General features: G+C 43.2%; 1 protein-coding gene across 1 annotated transcript; it reads right to left on the bottom strand.

The window, feature by feature from the left end:
- Nucleotides 1-231: 231 nt before the first annotated feature.
- Nucleotides 232-23846, bottom strand: LOC132780255 (NLR family CARD domain-containing protein 3-like). The gene is made up of 9 exons (XM_060783863.2): nucleotides 23786-23846; nucleotides 16666-16943; nucleotides 11280-11610; nucleotides 9710-9790; nucleotides 8490-8546; nucleotides 6127-7906; nucleotides 4561-4647; nucleotides 3557-3724; nucleotides 232-2655 (listed from the first exon to the last, which is right to left on the bottom strand). The coding sequence occupies exons 3-9, from the start codon at nucleotides 11608-11610 to the stop codon at nucleotides 2322-2324; spliced, it is 2838 nt and encodes a 945-aa protein (XP_060639846.2). The 5' UTR covers nucleotides 16666-16943; nucleotides 23786-23846; the 3' UTR covers nucleotides 232-2321.
- Nucleotides 23847-24968: the final 1122 nt, after the last annotated feature.

Genomic DNA, 24968 nt, shown 5'->3' with positions numbered 1-24968 from the left:
CTCCCAGGCCCCTTTGTGACTATAATCAGAGGCTACAGCAGCTGCTTTAAGGATTATTTCCCCCCCCCCTTTTTTTTAAAAAGTCAAGATACGTGATTTACTCCTCTATAATGTTCATTTCAGCCAAAGATAACAGATTTAGCCAGGGCTGTTTCTGTATAGTAATTCAATCCCCACAATATGTCCTTAACAATCCATAGGAAAGATTAAGAGAAGTAAAACATACACACGCCAAATAACATATTTCTTTAATCTCATTTAATTCCCATTATCCTTGCTGGCCTGGATGCAGGAAAGTCATTGTGTGTGGTCCCTCTTCCCACTCAGAAGTGGAGAACTTCATAGGCCTTTAGATGACTTTGGACTGCAGCTTCCATCATCTTTCATAATTGGTTCTGATGGCTAGGACTCTTTCTTTACTCATGACCCCTCTATTCCAACAAACCTAATGGGTATTGGGTTGCTGTAAGTTTTTCGGGCTTTAAGGCCATGTTCCAGAAGCATTCTCACCTGCAACTCAGGCAGGCATCCTCAGAGGCTTTCCAATACAAATGCACATGCCTAATTAACATCACACAGGTTGTATTGGTGGCTTATACTATATCCTCCAATATGTCACTGATAAAAAGCTTGACATATGAGCCAAACAATGTCATATGCCCTAGGTAATTTTCAAGTGTAAGCAAAGAGTTTTTTGGCACCCCCCCTCCACCAAAAAACCCCCCATTGTTTAGCCCCCTGAGCTAAACAATGGGGTTGTTCCTTGGTCACATTGGTTAGCTTCTTTTTCTCTCTCTTTCATTCTCTCTTCACCCTTCCTTCTCTCTTAATCGTTCTCTCCCACACACATACACATTTCTACAGAGCGTTGCCTTCAGGTCTCTCCTTGTTCACCTTTCCTTCCTTTAGGGAAGGTCAAAATAACAGTGAAAGTGGGTTGCTGTGAGTATTCCGGGCCGTATGGCCATGTTTCAGAAGCATTCTCTCCTGACATTTTGCCCACATCTATGGCAGGCATCTTCAGGGGTTGACCCCCCCCCCCCCCCCCACACACACACACACAAATACACACAGGCATTCCCTCAGAGTTCTGCCTTCAGGTCTTTCCTTACTCGCCTTTCCCTCCCTAAAGTAGAACAAGACTTCTTGGTCATGTTGGTTACCTTCTCCCTCCCTCCCTTCCTCTCCTTCCTTTTCTCTCTCTCTCTCTCTCTCTCCTTCCTTCCTTCCTTTTTCTTCCTCTCTTTCTCTTTTACCTTTTCCTTTGTCGCCCTCTCTTTATTCTCCCCTCTCCCTCTCTTTCAGACACTTTCATAGAAACACATGAACCTTCCCTCCAGCCAACTTTGTCTTCCCTCCGACCAATCCCAAGGTGCAGAGCCACAGCGTGCGTCTGGACTTGCGCGCCTTGACCATCTGCCTTGAGCTGGGTTTGGAGGGGTGGGCACTAGGGGAGAGGCTTCTTTCCTCGGGGAGGCTATTGCTTAGCCGCCGCCACTGCCTCCCCAGCCAACCCTGCTTCATCCTCCTTGTCACAGGAGGAAAGGCATAGGCTGCGGCAGCAAGGGACCCACAAGGGTCCTGCCTCTCTCTCTCACCTGCCTTGTGTGTGTGCAGGAGCGCCTCAAGAGCACCCATTGGGGTTTAGCGCTACACGCAAATGCATATCTTGCCTATTGCTTTAGCCGCCCTTGCAGATTGCAGTCAACATGACAAAAACCCTTAAAAAGGAAGAATACACAAACCAAGAAAGGCAGCAGTAGCTTGCTTTTGCTCGAGCCTACTGGGAAAGGCAAGATCCCCCATCTTTTCTTTCTCCTCCGCTGTTAATTGAATGCTAACAACTTTTGACCTTTGAAGTCAGAATGCAGCAACTAGTAACTCAAAGACAAAGGCGGAAAGAAAAAACCTAGAATATTTTGTAAGCATCCAAAAAAGTGGGGTGACAAAGTTGAAAACTTGAACTGTCCCTGCCAAACAATGTATGTGTATGCCATATATCCAGTGCTACAATTCTGCACAGCTAAAATCCTTCCTTGCAGTTCTGTCCTCCAAGATAATGGAATAGCTGGGGGCAGCTAGTGATAAGACAAGCCTTCACTAAGGCTGGATCTATATGGCCAAATAATGCATGTTGAACTGCATTATATGATTGGTGTAGACCCATATAATGCAGTTCAATGCATTTCAAACTGCACTATATGGGTCGACATTAACCATATAATGCAGTTCAAGCTGCATTATTTGGCAGTGTAGATCCAACTATAGTGGGTACCCTTTTGGTTTCCCAGGAGTTCATACATCGGATTGAACAAATTGATTTATGATGCCACCCCATTTTCTGTTGTGTTCTCCTCCCTCCGAAGGAGAACAGAGATCTCTTCCTTCAGGTGCTCGGCTTTCCCCCGGGCTTCCTCACTTGCTCCCGGGTCATCCGTCTCCACCAAAACCTCCAGGACTGAACGCAGGGCATCTGCGTTCTTGACAGACTCCATCTGTTCCCCGTCGGCTTTGATTTCTTCTACCCAGTCCAAATATGCCTGCAACAGCCCCATGTCTGAGAGGAAACTGCTTATGATCTTCAGCTCTGGTTTTCTACCACTCAGCTCCGAGAGCACTTTCCTCCCAGCTTTGCTCAGCCGGTTCCCCACAATCCTGGCAAAACAATTGAGATATGCATCAAGACCACACAGGGGAAATGCGATATGCACACATCTATGAGAGTCAATGAGGCATACTTTTTTGAGTGTTGGACTATGACCCAAATCCTTGCTTGACCATGAAACTCATTGACCAGTCGTACACTCTCAGTCTCAGAAGACAACAAAGGTCAACTTGTTCTGAACCAATCTTGCCAAGAAAACCCTGTGATAAGGTTGCCCTTGGTTCTCTATCGGTCAGGGTTGGTACTCATCTCCATTTCTAAGCAGAAGAGCCGGCATTGTCTGTAGACACCTCCAAGGTCATGTGGCTAGCATGACTGCCTTGAGGCACTGTTACCTTCCCACAGAAGTGGTACCTATTGATCTCTCATTTGCATGTTTTCGAACTGCTAGATTGGCGGAAGCTGGGGTTAGCAGTGGGAGCTCACCCCACTCCCCGGATTTGAACTGGCAACCTTTCGGTCAGCAAGTTTAGCCCACTGCGCCACCACAGGGGCCCTTGTTGGAGATAAAAGTGGGGTATAAATAAACATAATAATAATAATAATAATAATAATAATAATAATAATAATAATCCAAGAAAACACATCTTTGGGAATCTCTAGGTCTAGAAGTTGAGCCTGGATTTGCACTGGGGGTATTAGAGATTCACAGAGAGAGTAAATTAATCAAATCTATGACCAGTCAAATCTGCAAAATGTGGAGGTCCAACTGTTCTATCACCAGATTTCACCAAGTTCTGTACTGAGTTGCATGTTGGTTTTGGTCGTTGTGAAATTTGGCCTTCTGGTTCTTGACTTCTCTCTGAAACAACTCTGTCCTGCTCACCTTCAGGTTACTTTGCCAAGTTTTTGTATCATTATTTCACTGAAACATCAACTGAGGGAACTCACGTCAGAAGGCGGAGAGTATTGTTGCCCATCAGCGAATCCAGGATATTATCCAAGCCACTGTCCGTGATGCCTGTGATATCCAGGTAGAGCTCTTCAAGGGTAGTGTTATGCTGGAGAGCATCCCATAAGCTTCTCACTCCCTCTGAGCCCAGGCAGTTCCCACAAAACCTATTAGGATGTGTGCATGAGAGAGAAAGAGCACAAAGCTTAACAGAGGGGCCACATATCACAGTTTCTAAGAGAAAGCCTTCTTGTTGGCTGCTCCCAAGTTATGGAACTCCCTCCCCAAGGAGATCCAACTGCTGTCTTTCTGTCGGCAAGTTAATATCATTTTCTTTATTGGGTTGTTGAGTGTTTTCTGGGCTGTATGGTCATGTTCCAGAAGCATTCTCTCCTGATGTTTGGCCTATATCTATGGCAGGTATCCTCAGAGGTTGTGATGCCTGCCATAGATGCAGGTGAAACATCAGGAGAGAATGCTTCTGGAACATGTCCATACAGCCCAGAAAACACAAACAACCCAGTGATTCCAGCTGTGAAAGCCTTCAACAATACATTTTCTTTATTGAAGCATTTGTTTTTTAGCATGCTCTGGCAGATAAGGTTTTTAATGGGTTGGAGTTTATGTTTCACTGTATTTTACTGTTTGTAAGTTTCTTGAAATCCCCTAAAGCACACGCATAAAATGCATGGCCTGTGGGCCAAACCTGGCCCACCACATCATTTTATGTGACCTATGAGGATCACAATGCCAGGGAAATATATTTATACAGACTTTATATAAGCTGGGAAAGGATGCAGCAGTTAGTGGCAAACCTTTTGACATCAACATTCTGGAGCAACATACTTGAATTTTGTTATCCAGATGTTTTGGATTTTCAACTCCCAGGAAATCCAACCAAATCTGGAATTTTGGGAGCTGGTGTTCGAAACATCTAGGGCATCAAAGTGGGGTATACAAATCAAAACAGAAGTTTGGGGGAGAAGAGAGAGAAGTCACTCACAGTAGCCGTTTTACTCGACACTCTGGGGACCTCAGTATTGCAGCTTCTATTGCCGCTGCCTCCTGGTCCAGGGAATTATAGCGTATTCTGGAAACAAAGAGACTAATTCAGAATGCAAACATAGATATCTGACCTTCCCAATCTTATCAAAGGAGGACATGGACATTGTAGGGTCACACTGACAGAAGTTAGACTCCCTCCCAGTGGCTCCACATAGGAAGAGCATGCACTTTCCACTAGCATTGGCCTTTCAAAATGTTTTGCTAAACAAAGACCAAAACAGTTCTTTCTCCCATTGAAGTGGCAGTTGACTCTCCCCACCATCAAAAAGAAAGAAAGAAAAAAAGAAAGAAAGAAAGAAAGAAAGAAGAAATGATTTTAGGAGAGAATCTGAAGACAGCAAAGTAAGTTTATTTATTTATTTACTGTATTTGTATACTGCCTTTCTCAGCCCGCAAGCAACTCAAGGCGGTTTACAGGGCAAAATTCAATGCCCACAATACCATAAATACAATTGAAAACATTAACATATAATAAAAACCATAACAAAATCAATAAAACATAAATAATTAGTGTCTCCTTGTTAAAAACATTGTCTGGTCCCATCGTCTAGTCGTTCCATTTTCCTATGTCAGTTACTCTGCATTTGCAAACACTTGCTCAAAAAGCCACTTCTTGACTTTTTTCCGAAATGTTAAAAGGGAAGGGGCCGATCTGATATCCCTAGGTAGGGTTTTCCATAGCCAAGGGACCACCACCGATAAGGCTCTGTCTCTCATCCCCACCAAACGTACTAGTGACGAAGGCGGTAACGAGAGCAGAGCCTTCCCAGACGACCTTAAGGTCCTAGATGGTTCATAAGGGGAGATGTGTTCGGACAGATAAGTTGGGTCAGAACCTTTTAGGGCTTTTATAGGCTAAAGCCAGCACTTTGAATTGTGCTTGGTAGCAAACTGGCAGCCAGTGGAGCTGGCGCAGTAGAGGAGTTGTATGCTTGCTGAGCACCGCTCCTGTTAGCAATCTGGCTACCATCCATTGGATCATTTGAAGCTTCCGGGCAGTCTCATAACTTTGAAGACGTTGGACTTATGGCGTGAGCTCAGGAGTTCTGGGCCACAGCGGGCTATGCCGATCAGATGTTCGCGCTAAGTCCAGCATCAAAAGTGCCGCAGTATGACTGTCTTACTAAGTCTAATGACCCTGCCTTTCTGTGGGAAGAAGGCTCAGGTTGAATCCCTGAAATCACCTAAGGACAAAAGAAGCCATGTGTGAAACCATCTGAGGAGTGGGAAGAGGCAGACACTAGTTTAAATACATAGTATAGATGAAATGGCTTCATAGTTTGTACCTTCTCATGCCCTAAGTTCTTAGCTTAGTGCTCCTTGTTTCTTATACAGAACACCCTGCATATTTTAATTCTGTTGACAAGATAGAGCTAGGGATCTAACAAATATTCATTTTTACCAAAGGCCAATTGCCAGAATTTTCAATGATAAATGTTATCAGTTGAAGTCACTAAAGGTTTTGCATGTTTATAAAGCAAGCTTGGGCAAAATTACTACTCACTGCAGAGTTTCACATCGATGGAGATGTCCTTGCAGTCGCCTCAGACCCCTGATACCCATGTTGCTGTAGCTTAAGTTGAGATTCCGGAGCACCTTCACCTCTGAGCAGCCAAGAACATAGGCCAAAGCTGCACAGTCCACCGGGTTCAAGGTTACCTTGAACAGATCCACTTCATCCAACTTGGAAGCTGCTCTCCGGGTCACTCCATCCTGCCGCAGCTCTGCCAGGCAATGTAGCAAGGAAAGCAGCTTCCGGTCAGATTCATATTGAACCTTGCTTCCTAACCAGTCGGCCAAAGGCATTAGAGGATCACCTGTCAGGCGTTCAGTCAACCCATCCAGCTTGCCCTCCATCCTGGAGGTCAAGAGTCCCATGAAGAACCTGGAGAACATTTGCAAGTTGTCCCACTGTTGGGGTCCACTCAGGAACTCCCTGGTGTAGCTGAGAAGTCCCTCTGATAATCCATTTGGTGAAGACAGATGTTTCTCTGTTTCACCATTTTCCAGAGCACTGCCATCCCACCAGAGATCCAGACAAGATGTTAACTCCTCAGCACTGGGGTCTAAAGTTACCACAGAATACAATGCAGCTAAGAACTCTTGTATGGTCAAGTGAAAGAAGCCATAGACCTGATCATTCTCCTTGAAGAAGATCCGGTTCAAGAAGCTACCAGGCAGGCTCTCCAGATCAAACCCAAAAGCCTGCAACTCATCGGTGTAGAATACTGTCCGTTTTCTCAATGTAGCAGCATAGGCTAACTTGCCAAGCTTCAGTAATAGATCTTTCACCCCTCCCAGAGTACAATTTGGTCTTCCTGAAGGATGCTTGCGCAAGCGAAGGATGGTACACAGATACTGACGGTAGACATCAGTGATGGTGCTGGGTGGAGAGGCTTCTATGGCTCCCACACAGGGGAAGAACTCCCCCAGAGCTGTGCAGAGAATAAAGCAATAGAGGGGAATGAAGCAGAGGCTGGCTAAGCCATCATGGAGAGAAATGTAGCTGAGCACAGCTGTGGCACGCTTGTGATCCCGGAAGAAGCGGAAGAAGTATTCCTGGACATGTTCTTCCTGGAAGCCAAGGATGACAATATGACGATCAAAGAGATCTTCTGGAAGGCTAGCAGAAGGTCTAGATGTGACCACAATGGTCGACTCGGGAAGTAATTTCCCATAGAGGAGCCCATGGACCAAATCCTTAATGTCAGCAGGCTGGTCAGATTGGTGGCACGGATTCTGGGTGTCCAATGAAGGCCTGAACTCATCAAGACCATCTAAGATCACCAAGATCTTCCCAGATCGAGCCAGTAGATCAGGGAGAACTTCACTCAGATGGACATGTTTCTTGCGGATCAGCTCTTCAAGACTCTTGGGTGTCGTAATGAGACTGAGTTCTCGGAAGGAAAAGTCCAGCACGCAAAGGAAATCTCGGAAGGATACCCCCAGGGCCCAGTCATGGAGGATCTTCTGGGCTGCTACACTCTTACCAATGCCAGCAGCCCCACTCAGCATCACACGGAGAGGTGGGGAAGTCTCACCAGGGAGTGGGGAGACAAGTTGGGATAGGCCCAAACGGCGGGGGGCATGGAGGGAGTAGAGGCGTGCTCGGCGAGAGGCCAGATGCAAGTAGTCATGACTGGCAGAGCCAGAACGAGGGCTATCAGACAGCAAGAGGTCAGTGTAGCGAATCTCAATGTGTCCACAGGATTCAGTGTCATCCACATTGGTGCAAAGCTTCTCTGTACGGGTCAGTAGTGAGCGACGGTGGTTCTGCAGGGCAGCTAAACAGGGGGGGAATTGGTATAGGAAAGAGAAAGGATTAGAACAGACCCCAAAGATTATTTCCAGAGGATCATTCAGAGCTTCAAAAGATACATTTTGAAAGACAACTCCCAGAATCCTCCAACTACAATGCACAGTGCATTTTTTGGAATTCAAATTGCAGAACCCCTTCTCCAGCATGGCCTGAGAGATTCTGGGAATTATAGTCCCCAAAGGTACCTTTTTAAATCGCTGGGATAATTCTGACCAAAACTCTCACTTGGAAAACATCTGTTGGAGCCATTTCAGAGAACAATGAGACTTTTTGCTGTTGTGTGTTTTTAAGCTGTTTGCAACCTAAGTCAATACTAAAGCAAACATATCATAGGATTTTCTTGGCAAGATGTTTTGTAGAGAGAGTTTACCACTGACTTACTTTAAAGATGAGGGGGTGTGACTTGCTCAAACTATACTTGAGCTAGAAACATATCTTAGAATCATATTGGAGGACAATCTCAAGGGTAGGGGATATTTTTGAAACTTGGCTTAGTGAAACCGTGGGCAGCATATCCAGTAATAAAGGGGTCATACAGTAAACGTTACCTTTAAGTTGTACACTCAAACCTCTTCGGAAAGGCAAGTCTTTGCTCTGCTCCTTATCTGCTGAGACAGGGAAGGAAACATTGCAGGTGGAACATATATTTCAAAGCCACAGAGAAGTTTAAGCAAAACACTGCTTCCCACCACACGCCACAATGTGGTTAGTTCTTATTCATATTGACAGATCAAAATAGCATATCCTTTGACCATCCAAATTTGGCAGGGACAATTCCATTATTCCTTTCCCACTTTTTTATCGGCTTTTGAAAGCATGTTTCTTTCTCCTCCTCTCACTTTCCCTCTTTGTCCTCTTAATCCAGTGGTATTCAACCTTCCTAATGCCGTGACCCCTTTATACAGTTCTTCATGTTGTGGTGACCTCCAACCGTAAAATTATTCTGGTTGCTACTTCATAACTGTAATTTTGCTACTGTTATGAATCATAATGTAAATATCTGATATTTTCATTCACTGGACCAAATTTGGCACAAGTACCCAATATGCTCAAATTTGAATACTAGTGGGGTTGGGGCGGAATTGATCTTGTCATTTAGGAGATGTAGTTGCTGGGATTTATCGTTAACCTACAATCAATGAGCATTCAGAATTTCATTGGAATTGAACCAAACTTGGCACACATAACTCCTATGACACCCTCTCGCAACCCCTAGGTTGAGAAATGCTGTCTTAATCCAATTACCACAATTTGGATTCAATGTACAGAAGCTGTTTGTACTGCATTAACTCACAAGAGTGAGAAGATGAGCTGAAGTGTTGTCCTTCCCAGCATACTTAGGCAAATGTAAACTGCCGCAGTTTTTCTGAGCTTGTGTATGTGTTTATCCTCATTAACAACTTTTGCCATCTTGACCCCACTCTTTTATTGCTTGTCTACACATGTCCCAGTATTCAACTGTGAAACGTTGATCATTCAAGTAAGCAATAAGGGCCCTAACTATGAAGGGGAGGAGGAATTCGAGCATTGCTTCCAAATAGGACTCCTGTCCCCCCATTAAAAGTTACTGAGATAAAAGGGAAGTTTCTCACGAATTTTCTCATGAATAACAGCAGAATGAATATCTTGCAGCCCTCGAAATATTATCAAAGTCCCAGCAGCTCCTTCTAGCATATTCACTGGCGGGGAACACTGGGAGTTGACTACCAACAATATCTGAAGATGTTGTCATTACTGTCCCATAGTGCCACATGGCAGAATGACTTGCCTGCAGGTGTGTTCTGAACCTTGTATGTCTTCCTTGTCTTCCATAATTTTGAGAAAAATCTGATAGGTTTATGAGGAGGATCTGGAATCAAAACCAAGTATTGATTTAGAAGCAATACAAGAGGTGACATTTGATGTCCCCACTAGAATATCTCCCACTTCTCACCCACAGAATATGTTTCCAATTTGGTCGTGTCTGGAGATCTTCATGTCACACCCACAATTTTAAATGACCAAAAATGAGGTTGAGTCTGGACTTCATCAGATGGCCCTTGCATTACTGAGGGAAAAGGGGGGGGGCTGTAGGGGAAATCATGGGGTAGTATCACGCTGTGTTCCCTACCCATCGGTGGTCATTGGAGAATGTGATAACTTTCTCCGATAACATTCCCCTGCTCTCCCCCACTTCTTTGCCTCCTCCGGCTTTCTTGGGCTCTATTTTTGTGCGCCACCAGCACACTGCCAACACGGAGTCCCATGGAGCCCCAACAGAAGTAGCCTTGCATCATATGATGAGCTCCAGGGGACTCTATGCCTTCAGCGTATCAACAGCGCAGTGAAGCAGGGAGAAGGCACTTCTTGGCCTCAGTGTGATGAGGTTCTCATTCCTTTTTGTTTTTCCAAAATCATATTTATTCAATTTTAAACATATATAGAATATAAAGAAAAATTCAAAAAAATCATAAACAGAATAAAAAGTGAGACAAATACAGAAAAAGTATATATATATATATATATTTTAAAAAATCACTATAACAACAACAACAACTATTTATATGTGCATTGACTTCCATCTACTTCTTGGTGTTGGTAACATATTAAGTTTTACTTATCTTGTTTCATCTTCTTTTCTAAAGGAAGGGGGAAGGAAAAGAGGAAAAAGAGCCTTGTTGCTCTTTCATTGTGAGGTATTGTTGTTTCACAGGATTCCACGAAAAAAGGAATTGAGATTCTTTTTTGGCCGAAAAATATTTTTGAAATGCTAAGAGTCTTGGGGAGGACTCAAGAGGGGTTCTTAAGGACTGAACAGGTCCCAGAAAATGCTTTGTGTGGCCATCAACTACACAATTTCCACATCTGATTTAGAGGCTAGCTGTGAATCACTGTGGGAACGGCTAAGTCTCTGTAATCAAAAAATCCAAAATACTCCAAAACGGAATCTTTTTGCTACTAACCACCCACTTCTGCCTTTTACCTGCTGAGTCTAAAGAGTTTTGAGGAGAGAAAATGAGAGGACTTATGATGCAAGAAGAATATTTTTCCTTCTCTTCCTAAATATTTTGTCAAGAATGCAGAAAGTGAGCTGATAGCAGGCCAAACGTATGGAATGTCTATTTTGTAAACAGGACTTGAGTAAGTAGAGTAAGTTCTCTTTTTTCAGAATGGGTTTAGGATGACCAGAGGGGGGGGGGGGAACTAACTGGTCACTGGATGTGCATCTAGCGCCCTTTCCCCCATCCCTCACTCACTGTGCATATACAAATATAGGAATTCCTAAATTTGGAGGGGAGGTGTCATTAATAATAATTAAAAAACCCCTCTGGTCCCAAACATTTTGAATAAAGGAGTACCTGACTGGACTGGAGAGGTTTCTCTGTTTTGATCCACAGGATAATAAGTTTGCAGCCAGTCTTGCAGCTCAGTACAATAGGCCTCACTGAGTTCCTTCAGCTCCTCCAGGAATTTCTGGCTCTCCTCAGGCTTCCTGCTGACCCTCTCCAGCAGTGCAATGACTTGGTTGGACTTGGGGTATGTCTCCAGCAAGGCGAAATACTCTGGCTGGGTGAGGAGCTCACAGTCTCGGAGCCGACGGAGCAAAGGAGCTGGGTTGGGTTCAGTCCAGCGCAGAAGTCGCTCCCGGTGCTCCTGGATCAACAGAGTACAATTTGTGGGTGCAGCCATCTGGAAGAGAGGGAAAGAGGAGAACACAGGATGACACAAACATGGGTTTTCAGTTTAGATTCATCAGCTGTTCCTAGATCAATATTAAATGAGGGGGTTAATGTAGCCCTACTGGCTTCTAGCAAGCAGAGCAAAGGGTAAGCCTTGACACCATGATAACTAGGAGAATAATAATAATAATAATAATAATAATAATAATAATAATCTTTATTTGTTCCCCGCTACCATCTCCCCAAAGGACTCGGTGTGGCTTACATGAGGCCGAGCCCACAATACAACAATAAAAGAAAGAGGTTAACATGAGGCACAACCAAACTGATTTAAAGCAGAAAGTCCTGTTCTTGTTCTGTCTTATTTTATTTTATAGTTCCATACTTGTTTTATTGATCCAAGAATATTTTGTCTCAACTCCTAATATGGTCAGAGACTGTTTTATACCAGCTCCCTAGGTTGGTTTATTTTAACCAGGTATAACATTCGAAAGAACAAAATACAAAATTTGGAGCTTTTCAATCAGAATGGATGTACCTTAAACACACACATAAATCTCAAAGAGCTTACTTAGGCAATCCCTCATCATCCGAGTAGGATTGTCTTCCAAGATCAGTGTACTGGTGGTGGGTACGTAGGTGACCTTGGAGCCCTATTCTTGACCCACACGTTTTCCTGCAGTGAGGGCATTGGTTTCCAGGTGGAAGGCGGTCCCAGTCAGGGTTGGCTTGATGCACTTTCCTCTTGGCACGTTTCTCTCTTTCGCCTTCCATTCGTACCTCTTCAAATTCTACAGCACTGCTGGTCACAGCTGACCTCCAGCTAGAGTGCTCAAGGGCCAGGGCTTCCCAGTTCTTGGTGTCTATGCCAGCGTCTTTAAGGTTGGCTTTGAGCCCATCTTTAAATCTCTTTTCCTGTCCTCCAGCATTCCGTTTGCCATTCTTGAGTTCGGAGTACAACAACTGCTTTCGGAAACGTGGTCGGGCATTCGGACAATGTGGCCAGTCCAGTGGAGTTGATGGTGGAGGACCATCGCTTCAATACTGGTGGTCTTTGCTTCTTCCAGCACGCTGACATTTGTCCGCTTGTCTTCCCAAGAGATTTGCAGGATTTTTTGGAGACAATGCTGATGGAATCGTTCAAGGAGTTGCATGTGACATCTATAGATAGTCCACGTCTCGCAGGCATATAGCAGGGTTGGGAGGACAACAGCTTTATAAACAAACACCTTGGTATCCCTGCGGATGTCCTAGTCATCAAACACTCTGTGCTTCATTCGGAAAAATGCTGCATTCGCAGAGCTCAGGTGCTGTTGAATTTCAGTGTCAATGTTGACTTTTGTGGAGAGGTGGCTGCCAAGGTAGCAGAAATGGTCAACATTTTCTAATGTTACACCATTAAGCTGTATTTCTGGCATTAGAGAGGGATTGGCTGGTGACTGCTGGAAGAGCACTTTGGCTTTCTCAATGTTCAGTGACAGGCCGAGCATCGCGTATGCTTCTGTGAAGGTGTTTAAAGTGGCTTGTAGGTCTTCTTCTGAATGCACACAGACGATGTTGTCATCAGCATATTGGAGTTCTATAACAGATGTTGTTGTATCCTTGGTTTTGGCTTTCAGTCTGCTCAGCTTAAATAGCTTGTCATCTGTCTGATAGATGATTTCCACTCCAGTGGGAAGCTTCCCATCAACAAGATGAAGATCTCAAAGAGCTATATACTGTGCAGGAATGTTTTGTGTAGAAATTGGGGGGTTTTAGTGCAGAAAATGCATTTTCTGTGCAAAAAATGTGATTTTGTGTATGTGTAAGCAAATTCACTCTGAAACTGCTATGCTTTTTGCTCTTCTAGGAGTTTCTTCATTAGGGTTTCCCCAACACTTGAGAAATCTGGTTCTCAGCCAATTCTTAGGAGCCCCCGGTGGCGCAATGGGTTAATTCCTTCTGCCAACAGGACTGCTGGCTCCTTGAGATGGCATTGGCCCTCTCCTTGGAATAATCAAAATCCATATTTTGGGCTCCAAATCCTGCCCTCAACTTATATATGAGGTTGACTTATACATGAGTAGATATGGTACCGTATATTTTAGGCTGAAAAAGCCCCCCTCGGCTTAAACTCAAATCAAGTTTATTTATTATTTTTCTCTATTTATTATTATTGCATGTATTATTTTTCTCTATTTATTATTGTTATTATTATATTTAGAATTTTTATCTCTTTATTATTATTACATTTATTATCTTACTCTCTTATTACTGGTATTGTTACATTTCCATTATTTTACTCTATTATTTTACTCAGGTACTCCTTTATTTATGATTTTACTCTATTATTATTGGAAGGATATGTAAAAACATTTGCATTGAAGAAGGTGAGAATAATTGTTTAATCAGAGTTGGACAGTCTTATCTTAAATTACAGTTTTATGTAAATATTCAAAAACATTTAACCTACTTTTCAAAAGAGGCTGGATGGCCATCTGTCAGGGGTGCTTTGAATGCAATATTCCTGCTTCTTGGCAGGGGGTTGGACTGGATGGCCCATGAGGTCTCTTCCAACTCTATGATTCTACTGATGCCTCAATTAATATAATTTTATTGGTATCTATTTTTTATTTTGCAATTTACCAGTAGCTGCTGCATTTCCCAACCTTGGCTTATACTCGAGTCAGTGCGTTTTCTCAGTTTTTTGTGATAAAATTAGGTGCCTTGGCTTATATTCAGGTCAGCTTATACTCAAATATATTTTGCAAGTGGGACCTACCATTATCATAGTGTAGTGTGAAAGTGTAAATGGTTGACCACCCTGAAGCCACTAAATCATAATTACATGAACACAACCCCCTGGGTTAATTATAATAACAGAAAGGGCAATCTGTGTTTTTCAGAACGTCCGTAGAGAAATGGGGCAAATTCTTCCACATCTTAACTAGTGGAAGTTTTGCTGCTAAGAGCAGGATTCATGATGTCAGAGGTGTTATGTGGGTCAAAGAGTCCAAATTGCCTTCCTTCAGATGGAGTTGGAGGGGAAGGAACCCTGCTGCAAGTCTATATTAGGAGCCATTCAAGAAAAGATATATAAGCCTATTAATAGGTCTGTTACATTAACAGGCAAAATTTACTTGGGGCAGTCTTTCAGTTCAGATGCTCTTTTGATCAGGGAAGGGTGGCAAATACTTAACAGGACAAAATGTTTTGCTTTATCATGAATTTTCTCCAAGGAACAGAAGGAAGGAGCTGATAACAGAAGCTTAGAAGCTGACCTTTCATTCATGTAGAGATAAGGGGAATTAGTTGCTGATCAAGGCACAGTTAGTTTCAGAGTAGAGCAAGAAATACTGATGTCTCGCAACCCCTTGTGGGGCTGTCCTCTTCACCCCAATTCAGCCCAAGGGCGGGGGGTGGTGGGGTGGTGGTGGTGGTGATAAATTAAGAAGACCACAATGTATATGTACCTGGGAATAGTCTTCATTATGTAGCATAGAAGTGCAATCATGCAGTCATCTAAACCAAAGCCTTAAGCACTATGACAAATGGTCAGGAATCCTGGAGGATGCAGTTCTGCAACATCTGGGAGACCATAATTTTGCTCAATCCTGAGATTTCAGTGAGTTGAATCCACATGTGGTAGTTCTGGAGTTAACCATGACAGTCAATGGGTCAACTCTGAATATGATCAAATCTTAAGGGGAAAAAAAGTTCTAGGACTTTGGAGAATGTCTGGTATATAGTCTTCCAAGAATACAATCCATTTCTTTAGATGCCTTTTCCAACTCAGTAGAATTTCCTTCCAAAGACACATGTGTACCTATTAGGCATGGTTAGGTACCATCAGAATCTTCGTAATTCAGAATAAAGTCGGAAAAATCACCTTTTTGAAGCGATTTCGAAGTTTTTAAGTTTTTCCGCCATATTTGTTATGACTCATGAAGTGAGTCAGAAATGATTCAGCTTTTCCCCACTTCTGGTCCCTAGCCTCGGCTCAAGCCAGAGGAAGCAGTTTTAAAGCCAGAGAAGCAAGTTTTAAACCAGAGAAGGAAGAAATTTCCTCCACTTGCTTTCCCCCGCTTCTGGTCCCTGGCCTCAGCTCAAGCCAGAGAATCCAGTTCTAAACCAGAAAAGGAAGGAATTTCCTCTGCTCGCTTTTCCCTGCTTCTGGAGTAAAACAACTACTTACAAAGTAAAGACCAATGAAACAGGAAATAGCACTTTCAAACAATTAATGAAAGGATTCAGAAGTCTTGGAAGTTTCAACGAGTTTTGAACATTTTTTCTGTGAAAATCGGAATTGACTTTAGAATTGAACCACCAGTGCCCTCTACATCCGAAACGAATTTTGAACCATTTTTAAAAATCAAACAAGCCTAGTACCTATGCTTGAACCATTGAGACAATTTTCCTCTGTGGTATTGTTATTATTAGTTGTCACAAGTTGTTGATGACATACAGCAACACTAAAGTAAAGTTAACATGGGGTACAATTTGTTTGGACAGGGTTTATTACTGTCTCCTGAGGATGAAAGACTTCTTCAAAGTCACCTGGTGAATTTCCAAGGCATTATTAAGATTCAAACCCTGCTCTCTTAGAGTCCCGGTACAGCATCAAAACCATCAAATCCCATTAGCTCACCTATATGATATTAATTTCCATTGAGGAGGGTAAAAATGGGAATGCCAGTTTATATCACCAAGTGTGATAAGGAATAGGATGGTTATCTATTTGCCCACAACTGTACTCAACTGCATGATGGTAGAACTGATTTTGTTCCTGAACTGCTGTTACAACATAAGAATATGAAAGTTGTGCATTCGGGATAAACCTTGACCCATTTTGTGTCCCAACTTTCGGTGGGGGTCCCAATCCAATTTTTTGGGAGCCTCCCAAAATTGGGAGGGCAGATATCTGTTTTCTGTCTGGGTGCTAAAATATCTGTTTTCTATTGGCCCATTATGGGGGAGGAGGGGTTCCCAGTCTCCCCTTCCCATCATTTTAGGCATTTAAGCTGTTTTACTCTAGAGGAGAGGCGCTCAGCTGCAGGCAGGCACAAGTTTTAAGAAGGTGTCTTACCTGTTTCTACTCTAGAGGAGAGTTGCACGGCTGCAGGCAGGTGAACAAGGTGGGCCAGCACATCTCACACACAGTCTTTCCAAAGCAAGGAGGCAAGTTCTGTCTTTCTTACTCTAGAGGAGGCGCTTAGCTTCAGGAAGGCATGCGTGCTGGGCCCTTCATGCCACACATGCACTCTTTCCAAGGCAAGAAGGCATGGAGCACCATGTGCTCATGAAAAGTAGAGGAGGAGTCAGGATCAGCTTCTGCTTGCTTTCATGTCAAACTGATTTTTGCTCCTGAAGGTAACAAAAGAACAGATGAAAGGAAGGGAAATAGTTCCACGCACAATTCTAAAGAAAACATTATGGTGACTCTAAAGCAAATCTATCATAGGATATTAATTTTGAATACTTTTTAAATTGGTTTTATAGATTTTAATTCTTATTTTTTTAAAATATTATTGATGTTTAATTCTGTTTTAATATTTGTATACTTGAGGATTTTAAATTGCACTGAAATGCTTTTAATGCAAGCTGCTTTGTGACTTCTTTGTGGAGAGAAAAAGTGGGGTAGAAATAATAATAATAATAATAACAATAATAATAGTAATAGTAATAAATAATAATTATTATCAAGACCTTAGAATTGAACTGCAAAGGCATAAACCATTACAGGAGGTCCCAGTGGTAATTGGGACACTGGGTGCCGTGCCAAAAAAATCTCAGCCGGCATTTGGAACTTATTTCATTGGAACTTATGTCACAAGTACCACCTGCCAGTAGTAAAGAACTGGTGAGATCATAAACCTGCAAAGGTAGTAGAAAATGAACATGCAAAAATACTGTGGGACTTTCAAATCCAGACTGACAAAGTTTTTGGAACACAATACACCAGACATCATGATTGTGGAAAAGAAAAAAAGTATGGATTATTGATGTCGCCATACAAGGTGACAGTTGCATTGAAGAAAAACAACAGGAAAAACTCAGCCATTATCAGCACCTCAAAATCGAACTGCAAAGTACAGGTGGTCCCAGTGGTCATCGGTACACTGAGTGCCATGCCAAAAGATCTCAGCCAACATTTGGAAACAATAAACATTGACAAAATCTCGATCTGTCAACTGCAAAAGGCCACCTTACTTGGATCTGCACGCATCATTCGAAAATATATCACACAGTCCTAAACGCTTGAGAAGTGTTCGACTTGTGATTTGGTGATATGAAATCCAGCATATAGATCTTGTTTGCTATGTCATACTGTGTTCTTGTGTCAGTAAAACAACAACAACAACAACAACAACAACAACAACAACAACAACATGGCCAAGAGAGTATGATTTGTCCAAGGTCATCCATTGGGTTTCCATGGGTGAGCATGGTCTCTGGAGTCATAGTTCAACATTCAAACCACTACAAAATGCTGGCTTTCAATACTTCGACTCTAAACTGGAGTGCGTTTTTGCTGAAACATGCATGATTTCTGTGTGTGTTGGAGGGCAGCAATCCAGAGATGGAGCAGCATTTAAGGGGAAGGTGAATAGTTGATTTGGTTGGAATGCAACATGAGATACACCCAATCTTTATCTGGACAGGATCAGCTTAGGTCCAAAAGCACAACAGCAATTGTTTAATAAGTAAGAGGAAACAGGAGGTGGATCAGTACTATGCTTGCTACTTTTTTTCCCAAAAGGCCATGGTTCTATGCTTGGGAAACCAACTCCCACACATAAATTAAGTGGTCCCAGCCAAGTTCTCTTTTTAAATCAATCTCTGTTAGTGTACACTGAACAATAATAGTTCGATGTCCAAACAGGAGGAGGTGGCCATGCTTCTAGCTTCCTTAGCAGCTGATATTTGGAACTCAAACTGCCGCTAAAGTCATAACAGCAGACGTGTGTTTGTACAGCTAGCTCTTTTCCCCTTTTCACATGGCCATCGGCCTTTTCACAGCACTGATTTCCACATGTTAGGAAGCCTTGTATTAAAATTATTCAGCTATGTCTTTGGGATGAGTCCTTCCGTCGAGCAGAGTGAGGCAGCCATCTCAGATAGAGCTTTTGGGGTTTTCTGAAAGGGCAGCAAATTATTTCCTTTTATTGTGATTTGTTATCCTGTAGCAGGGAAACAAAGAAACACTTGTGGGATTGTCTAACACAGGTGTCAAAACAACCCTTTTGGCTTTGAAAACTACTCCCCTATGTGTGGGTGGGGGATAAAACTTGCAAAATGTGTGGGATAATTCTTAATTCATGAACTAGACATAAGGTGACCATTTTGCCAGCCTACTTCACCCCACACAAAGGATCAAGCAAGAAAGGAATTGGTGTTTCTGACCCATAAAACCCTACACAGTTTGGGTCCAAGTTATTTGAAGGAGAGTATCCCTTTATGAGCTTGATAGGACACTAAAATCAAGTGCATCTGGTGGGAACAAGTAAGGTTGTGTGTGGAATGATTTTCCATCGTTTCACCCATTCTTTTGTTACTTTTGTTACCTTCGGGAGTGCCTCCTCTAGAGTAAGAATGAGAACTTGCTTCCTTGCCTTGGAAAGGGAATGTGTGTGTGGCATACAGGTCCAGAAAGCGCACCTGCCTGCCTGTAGCCAAGCACCTCCTCTAGAGTAACAGAACTCCTTGCCTTGGAAAGTGGATGTGGTGTGCAGACCCAGAAAGCATGCATGCCTGCCTGCAGCTGAGTGCATCCTCTGGAGTAAGAGAATTCCTCCTTTTGGAAATTATGTGTGGCATGCAGGCCCAGAAAGCACACCTGCCTGCTTGCAGCCAAGCACCTCCTCTGGATAAGAAAACTTGTCTCCTTGTCTTGGAAAATGCATGTAGCATTCAGGCCCAGAAAGCACATGCACCTGCCTGCAGCTGAGTGTCTCCTCTGGAGTAAGACCGTGCCTCCTTGTTTTGGAAAGTGTGTGTGGCATGCAGGCCCAGAAAGTTTATGCACCTGCCTGCAGCTGAGCACCTCTAGAGTAAGAGAGCTCCTCCTTGCCTTGGAAAGTGCATATGGCATGCAGGTCCAGAAAGCGTGCATGCCTGCATGCAGCCAAGCCCCTCCTCTGGAGTAAGAGAACTCCTTCTTGCCTTGGAAAGTGGATGTGGCATGCAGGCCCAGAAAGCATGTGCCTGCCTGCAGCCGAATACCTCTTCTAGAGTGAGAAACAGGTAAGAAGCCTCTTTAAAATGCACATCTGCTTGCAGCTGAGCGCATCTCCTCTAGAGTAAAACAGCTTAAATGCCTAAAATGATGGGAAGCCTGAGAAGTGGCCCTCCCCCATAATGGGCCTATATAAAATGAATCTTTCGGCACTCCAGAGTCCCTATGGAGAGATAAAGCAGGAGAAAAACTAAGTAAATAAATAAAGGAATTAAGTCTCCTTTGTAGGGATAGTTGGCTCCCCATGTATGTGAATTTGATTAATATGTTTTACCTCCAGAATGATTTCTGGGTCAACTTCTGTCATTTTCGTGTCAGCCCTTCTGATGGTGTCACCTGATAAGGTTTGCATCCCCATGGACTGATGCCACTGGACTGATGAAGAGGACTCCGCAGCACTTGTTGAACCTTCCCTGATCCACAGGCATCTGTTGAACATTAGGCAGATGTGAAAAGGCACTGAGCCCGTGTCATAAAAGGAGTGGCGCCCCTGTTCTAGCAGAACAACATTCAATCATCTGGAAAGAGGGGGGTGTTGCTGCCATCTGGGCTGCAACTGCCTCTGGCTGAAATCCCTCCTCATCCAGGGAGCTCATCGGGTGACCTTGACTGCCCTGTATCTCTTCCACTGAACCACCTCAGGGGGTTATTCGGAGGATAAACAAGATAAGAATTACAAAGCACTTCTGAGCAGGACAAGTGTAAAGAAAATGATTAAGAATCCTTATCATAAAGCCATAAAGTTGCACCATGCCAGGCTTAGTGAACTCTGTATTCCTTGATAGCTGACACCAAAGAGTGTGTGCGTGTGTGTGCAAAGAGGCAATCCCTCTAAAACAAGAATATACATTTCTTATAAGGAGGAGTTGAGTTAAAAAGAAGTAAAGCCTCCAAAGCCCATATGGTTTATTACTGTGTCCATATGCTTTATTGTGATGCCCATATGCTGTATTATTTCTCCCTATTTTGAAATGTTAAGATGCCATGGCAGTTCATAGGGTTGCCGGACTGACAACTGGAGAGCACTCTTGAATCTTTCATGATTATTTTTTACCAACCCTGTTTTCAAGCACCTTGAATTCAAACTGGAAGCACATTGGCAACTTTATTTATTCTTAACTGCGATCCAGACAACTTTGACATATTGTGGTCTCATAAATGGGAGACCTCTAAGTCATGCAGATTCTGGACTATGGCTTCCTTGATTGAACTGTATTATATGGTCACTGTATACTCAAATAATTATATGAGTCAAAGGCATACGGCAAGGCTGCATACTCTCACCCAACCTTTTTAACTTGTATGCAGAACACATCATGCGATGTGCGGGGCTTGATGAATGCAAAGCTGGGGTGAAAATTGCTGGAAGAAACATTAACAACCTCAGATATGCAGATGACACCACTCTGATGGCCGAAAGCGAGGAGGAGCTGAGGAGCCTTCTAATCAAGGTGAAAGAAGAAAGCGCAAAAGCCGGGTTGCAGCTAAACATCAAAAAAACCAAGATTATGGCAACAAGAATGATTGACAACTGGAAAATAGAGGGAGAAAATGTGGAGGCCGTGACAGACTTTGTATTTCTAGGTGCAAAGATTACTGCAGATGCAGACTGTAGCCAGGAAATCAGAAGACGCTTACTTCTTGGGAGGAGAGCAATGTCCAGTCTTGATAAAATAGTAAAGAGTAGAGACATCAAACTGGCAACAAAGATCCGCCTAGTCAAAGCTATGGTATTCCCTGTAGTCACCTACGGATGTGAGAGCTGGACCTTAGGGAAGGCTGAGCGAAGGAAGATCGATGCTTTTGAGCTGTGGTGTTGGAGGAAAGTTCTGAGAGTGCCTTGGACTGCGAGAAGATCCAACCAGTCCATCCTCCAGGAAATAAAGCCCGACTGCTCATTGGAGGGAAGGATACTAGAGACAAAGTTGAAGTACTTTGGCCACATCATGAGGAGACAGCAAAGCCTAGAGAAGACAATTATGCTGGGGAAAGTGGAAGGCAAAAGGAAGAGGGGCCGACCAAGGGCAAGATGGATGGATAGCATCTTTGAAGTGACTGGACTGACCTTGAAGGAGCTGGGGGTGGTGATGGCTGACAGGGAGCTCTGGCGTGGGCTGGTCCATGAGGTCACGAAGAGTTGGAGATGACTGAACGAATGAACAACAACAACAAAACAGCAGTGTTTCTCAACCTGGGAGTCGGGACTCCTGGGGGTGTGTGTGTGGTGAGGGGGTGTCAGAGGGGTCACCAAAGACCATCAGAAAACATAGTATTTTCTGTTGGTCATGGGGGTTCTGTGTGGGAAGTCTGGCCCAATTCTATCATTGGTAGGGTTCAGAATGCTCTTTGACCATTCTTTGGCCATTCATGATCAAACCACACAAAGGAGCTGTCCATTGTGGTAGGGATGGCTCACATATTCATTATCTTTAGGTTAGGGCAGTGTTTTTCATCCTGGGGTCGGGACCCCTGGGGAGGTCACGAGGGGGTGTTAGAGAGATCACCAAAGTATTTTCTATTGGTCATGGGGGTTCTGTGTGGGACGTTTGGGGTTCAAAATGCTCTTTGATTGAAGGTGAACTATAAATCCCAGCAACTACAACTCTCAAATGTCAAGGTTTATTTTCCCCAAACTCCACCAGTGTTCACATTTGGGCATATTGAGGATTCGTGCCATGTTTGGTGCAGATCCATCATTGTTTGAGTCCACAGTGCTCTCTGGATGTAGGTGAACTACAACTCCAAAAAGTAAGTTGTCTAATTACTAAGATAAATGTCATTTTTTAGAATAGTTCCCCATTCCACATCCTAGCAATGTAGAAGAAACATCAGTCCTTCCCAACCAATGCTCCTATAATAAAAAATATAATTAAACTTTATTTGTGCCCCGCTACCATTTCCCCAAGGGACTCGGTGCGGCTTACATGAGGCTGAGCCCACAATACAACAATAAAAACAATAGCAACAGTAATACAAACAATAAATAAAACTCATAAACAGAAAATAGCAATAAACAACAACGTTTAAAAACCTATGGCAGGGCCAAATGTACTAAATTAAAATTTTAAAAAATAATGCTGGGTGTGACCAGGTGAACAGGATAGAAATTTTGGAGAGGGATAGAGCGTGCAGACAATCCTAGATCACTAATAAAGTGAGTTTAGGGACATATTGCTGGGAGTTTCCTTATTCTGGGAAGGCACACTGGAACAACCATGTTTTCAGGCTCCTCCTAAAGACTGCCAGCGTTGAGACATGTATGATGTCCCTGGGGAGTCAGTTCCAGAGTTGAGGGGCCACCACCAAGAAGGCGCTGTCCCTCGTCCCCACCAATTGCGCTTGCGATGGAGGCGGGAGCACGAGCAGGGCCTCTCCAGATGATCGAATGCGGTGATGCGGTCACGCAGCTTGGCGGGTCCCAAACCATTTAGGGCTTTGAATTGGGACCGGAAAATGAACGGCAGCCAATGAAGCCCCTTAAACAGGAATCATTACCCATTGATTCAAGTCCAAAATGCAATATAGGCAGTTCCCAAGTTACGAAAAAGAGAATTTCTGTGCGCTTGTTCTTAAGCTGAATGTGTATGTGTGTCGGAACAGGTACATTAGTTAAGTATAATTCCAGCCAGATAAATATATAACATTTTTAGCTTTGGATAACATAGGAAAAGATTAAGACCCCTGTGGTGTATGTTTTGCTGTCTGTGCCCCCGTTCAGAAGATTACTTCTTACTTTCTGTCTCTGTGCTAATTGGGTTTTGAAATAAAAGTGGCTTGTTGTGGAAACAAGGATTGGGGATCAAGCTTCAGTAGAAACACCTTTTCCCCATGATAACTCTTGCAGGAATGAATTTCCCTTTCTAGAGGTAGATTCCTCTCCCTTCCTGTTGTCTCACCCCCATACTAAACTATGAATCATTTGTCTGTTAGATGTTTGTAACTCTGGGACTGCCTGTAGTGAGATTCCTACCTGTTCGTAGAATGTGGAGGGTCCTTCGCCATGTAGCTTTCAGTTTGTCAGTTACCAGGCGTGGCTCAGGTTAAATGTTTGCCACTGGTGACACGGAAGTGACAGCCTCGTCATGGGTTGGATTGAAAAACTGGCCAGGCAACCAAGGAGATTTTTGGAACTGCATTACAAACTTTTCAAAGCAATGAGTTATTGGATTTTGGATGTGGCAAAATTCCACTGCACTTGATTTGGGGGGAAAGGATAAATCAAATATACTTCCGATACTCTCTGACTTTTCAAATATTTGCCACTTCTTTCACGAAATAGCTGTCATTGCCAGAGCACACATCCATGTCTACTCAGACCCACATCCGCAGTACACAAACATATCAATGGGATAGCACTTTAATTCTTTGCCAGAGTGTTGTAGCTCAGGGCATGGAAATAGCTTGAAGTGGTGTAACATTCCATTTCTTCACTTGAGAAACTTTCCTCCAAATTTTGCAGTGAAGAGAAAAAAATCCCACACACCTAGAACTACAGTACTGTCTCACTTATCCAACATAAACAGGCCAGCAGAATGTTGGATAAGTGAAAATAAGACAGGATTAAGGCGATGCCTATTAAAAATCAAATTATGTCATGATTTTACAAATTGGGCACCAAAACATCATGTTTTACAACAAATAGGCAGAAAAAGCAGTTCAGTGCGTGGTAACGTTATGTAGTAATTAGTGTATTTATGAATTTTGCACCAAAACATCGCAATGTATTGAAACAGCTGTGGATCCAGAGGAAGGAAGACTGCGTTGGATAATACAGAATGTTGGATGAGTGAAGGTTGGATAAGTGAGACTCCACTGTATTATACTATACTATAGTGCAATATAGCTGTGGCACAGCTAGTTAGTAGCCAGCTGCATTAAATAAATACTGAGAGGTCATGAAAAGCTGAAATGTTAAATTGCCTCTGTGTCTGTCTATAGATATTGTATGTCTAAATGGCTTTGAATGTTTGCCATGTATATGTACATTGTAATCTGCCCTGAGTCCCCTGCGGGGTGAGAAGAGCAGAATATAAATACTGTAAATAAACAAACAAATAAATAATATTATGCTACATTATGTTAACTATTATAGGGGCTGCAGTAGCACAGCGGTTAAAGCCGCTAGCTGCTGGAAAGGCTGCTGACTGGAGAGT

The sequence above is a fragment of the Anolis sagrei genome, chromosome X (genome assembly GCF_037176765.1).
Source record: "Anolis sagrei isolate rAnoSag1 chromosome X, rAnoSag1.mat, whole genome shotgun sequence".
NCBI classification, from domain to species: Eukaryota; Metazoa; Chordata; class Lepidosauria; order Squamata; family Dactyloidae; genus Anolis; species Anolis sagrei.
The sequence above is the reverse complement of the archived record's forward strand: the minus strand, read 5'-3'. Positions and strand labels throughout refer to the sequence as shown.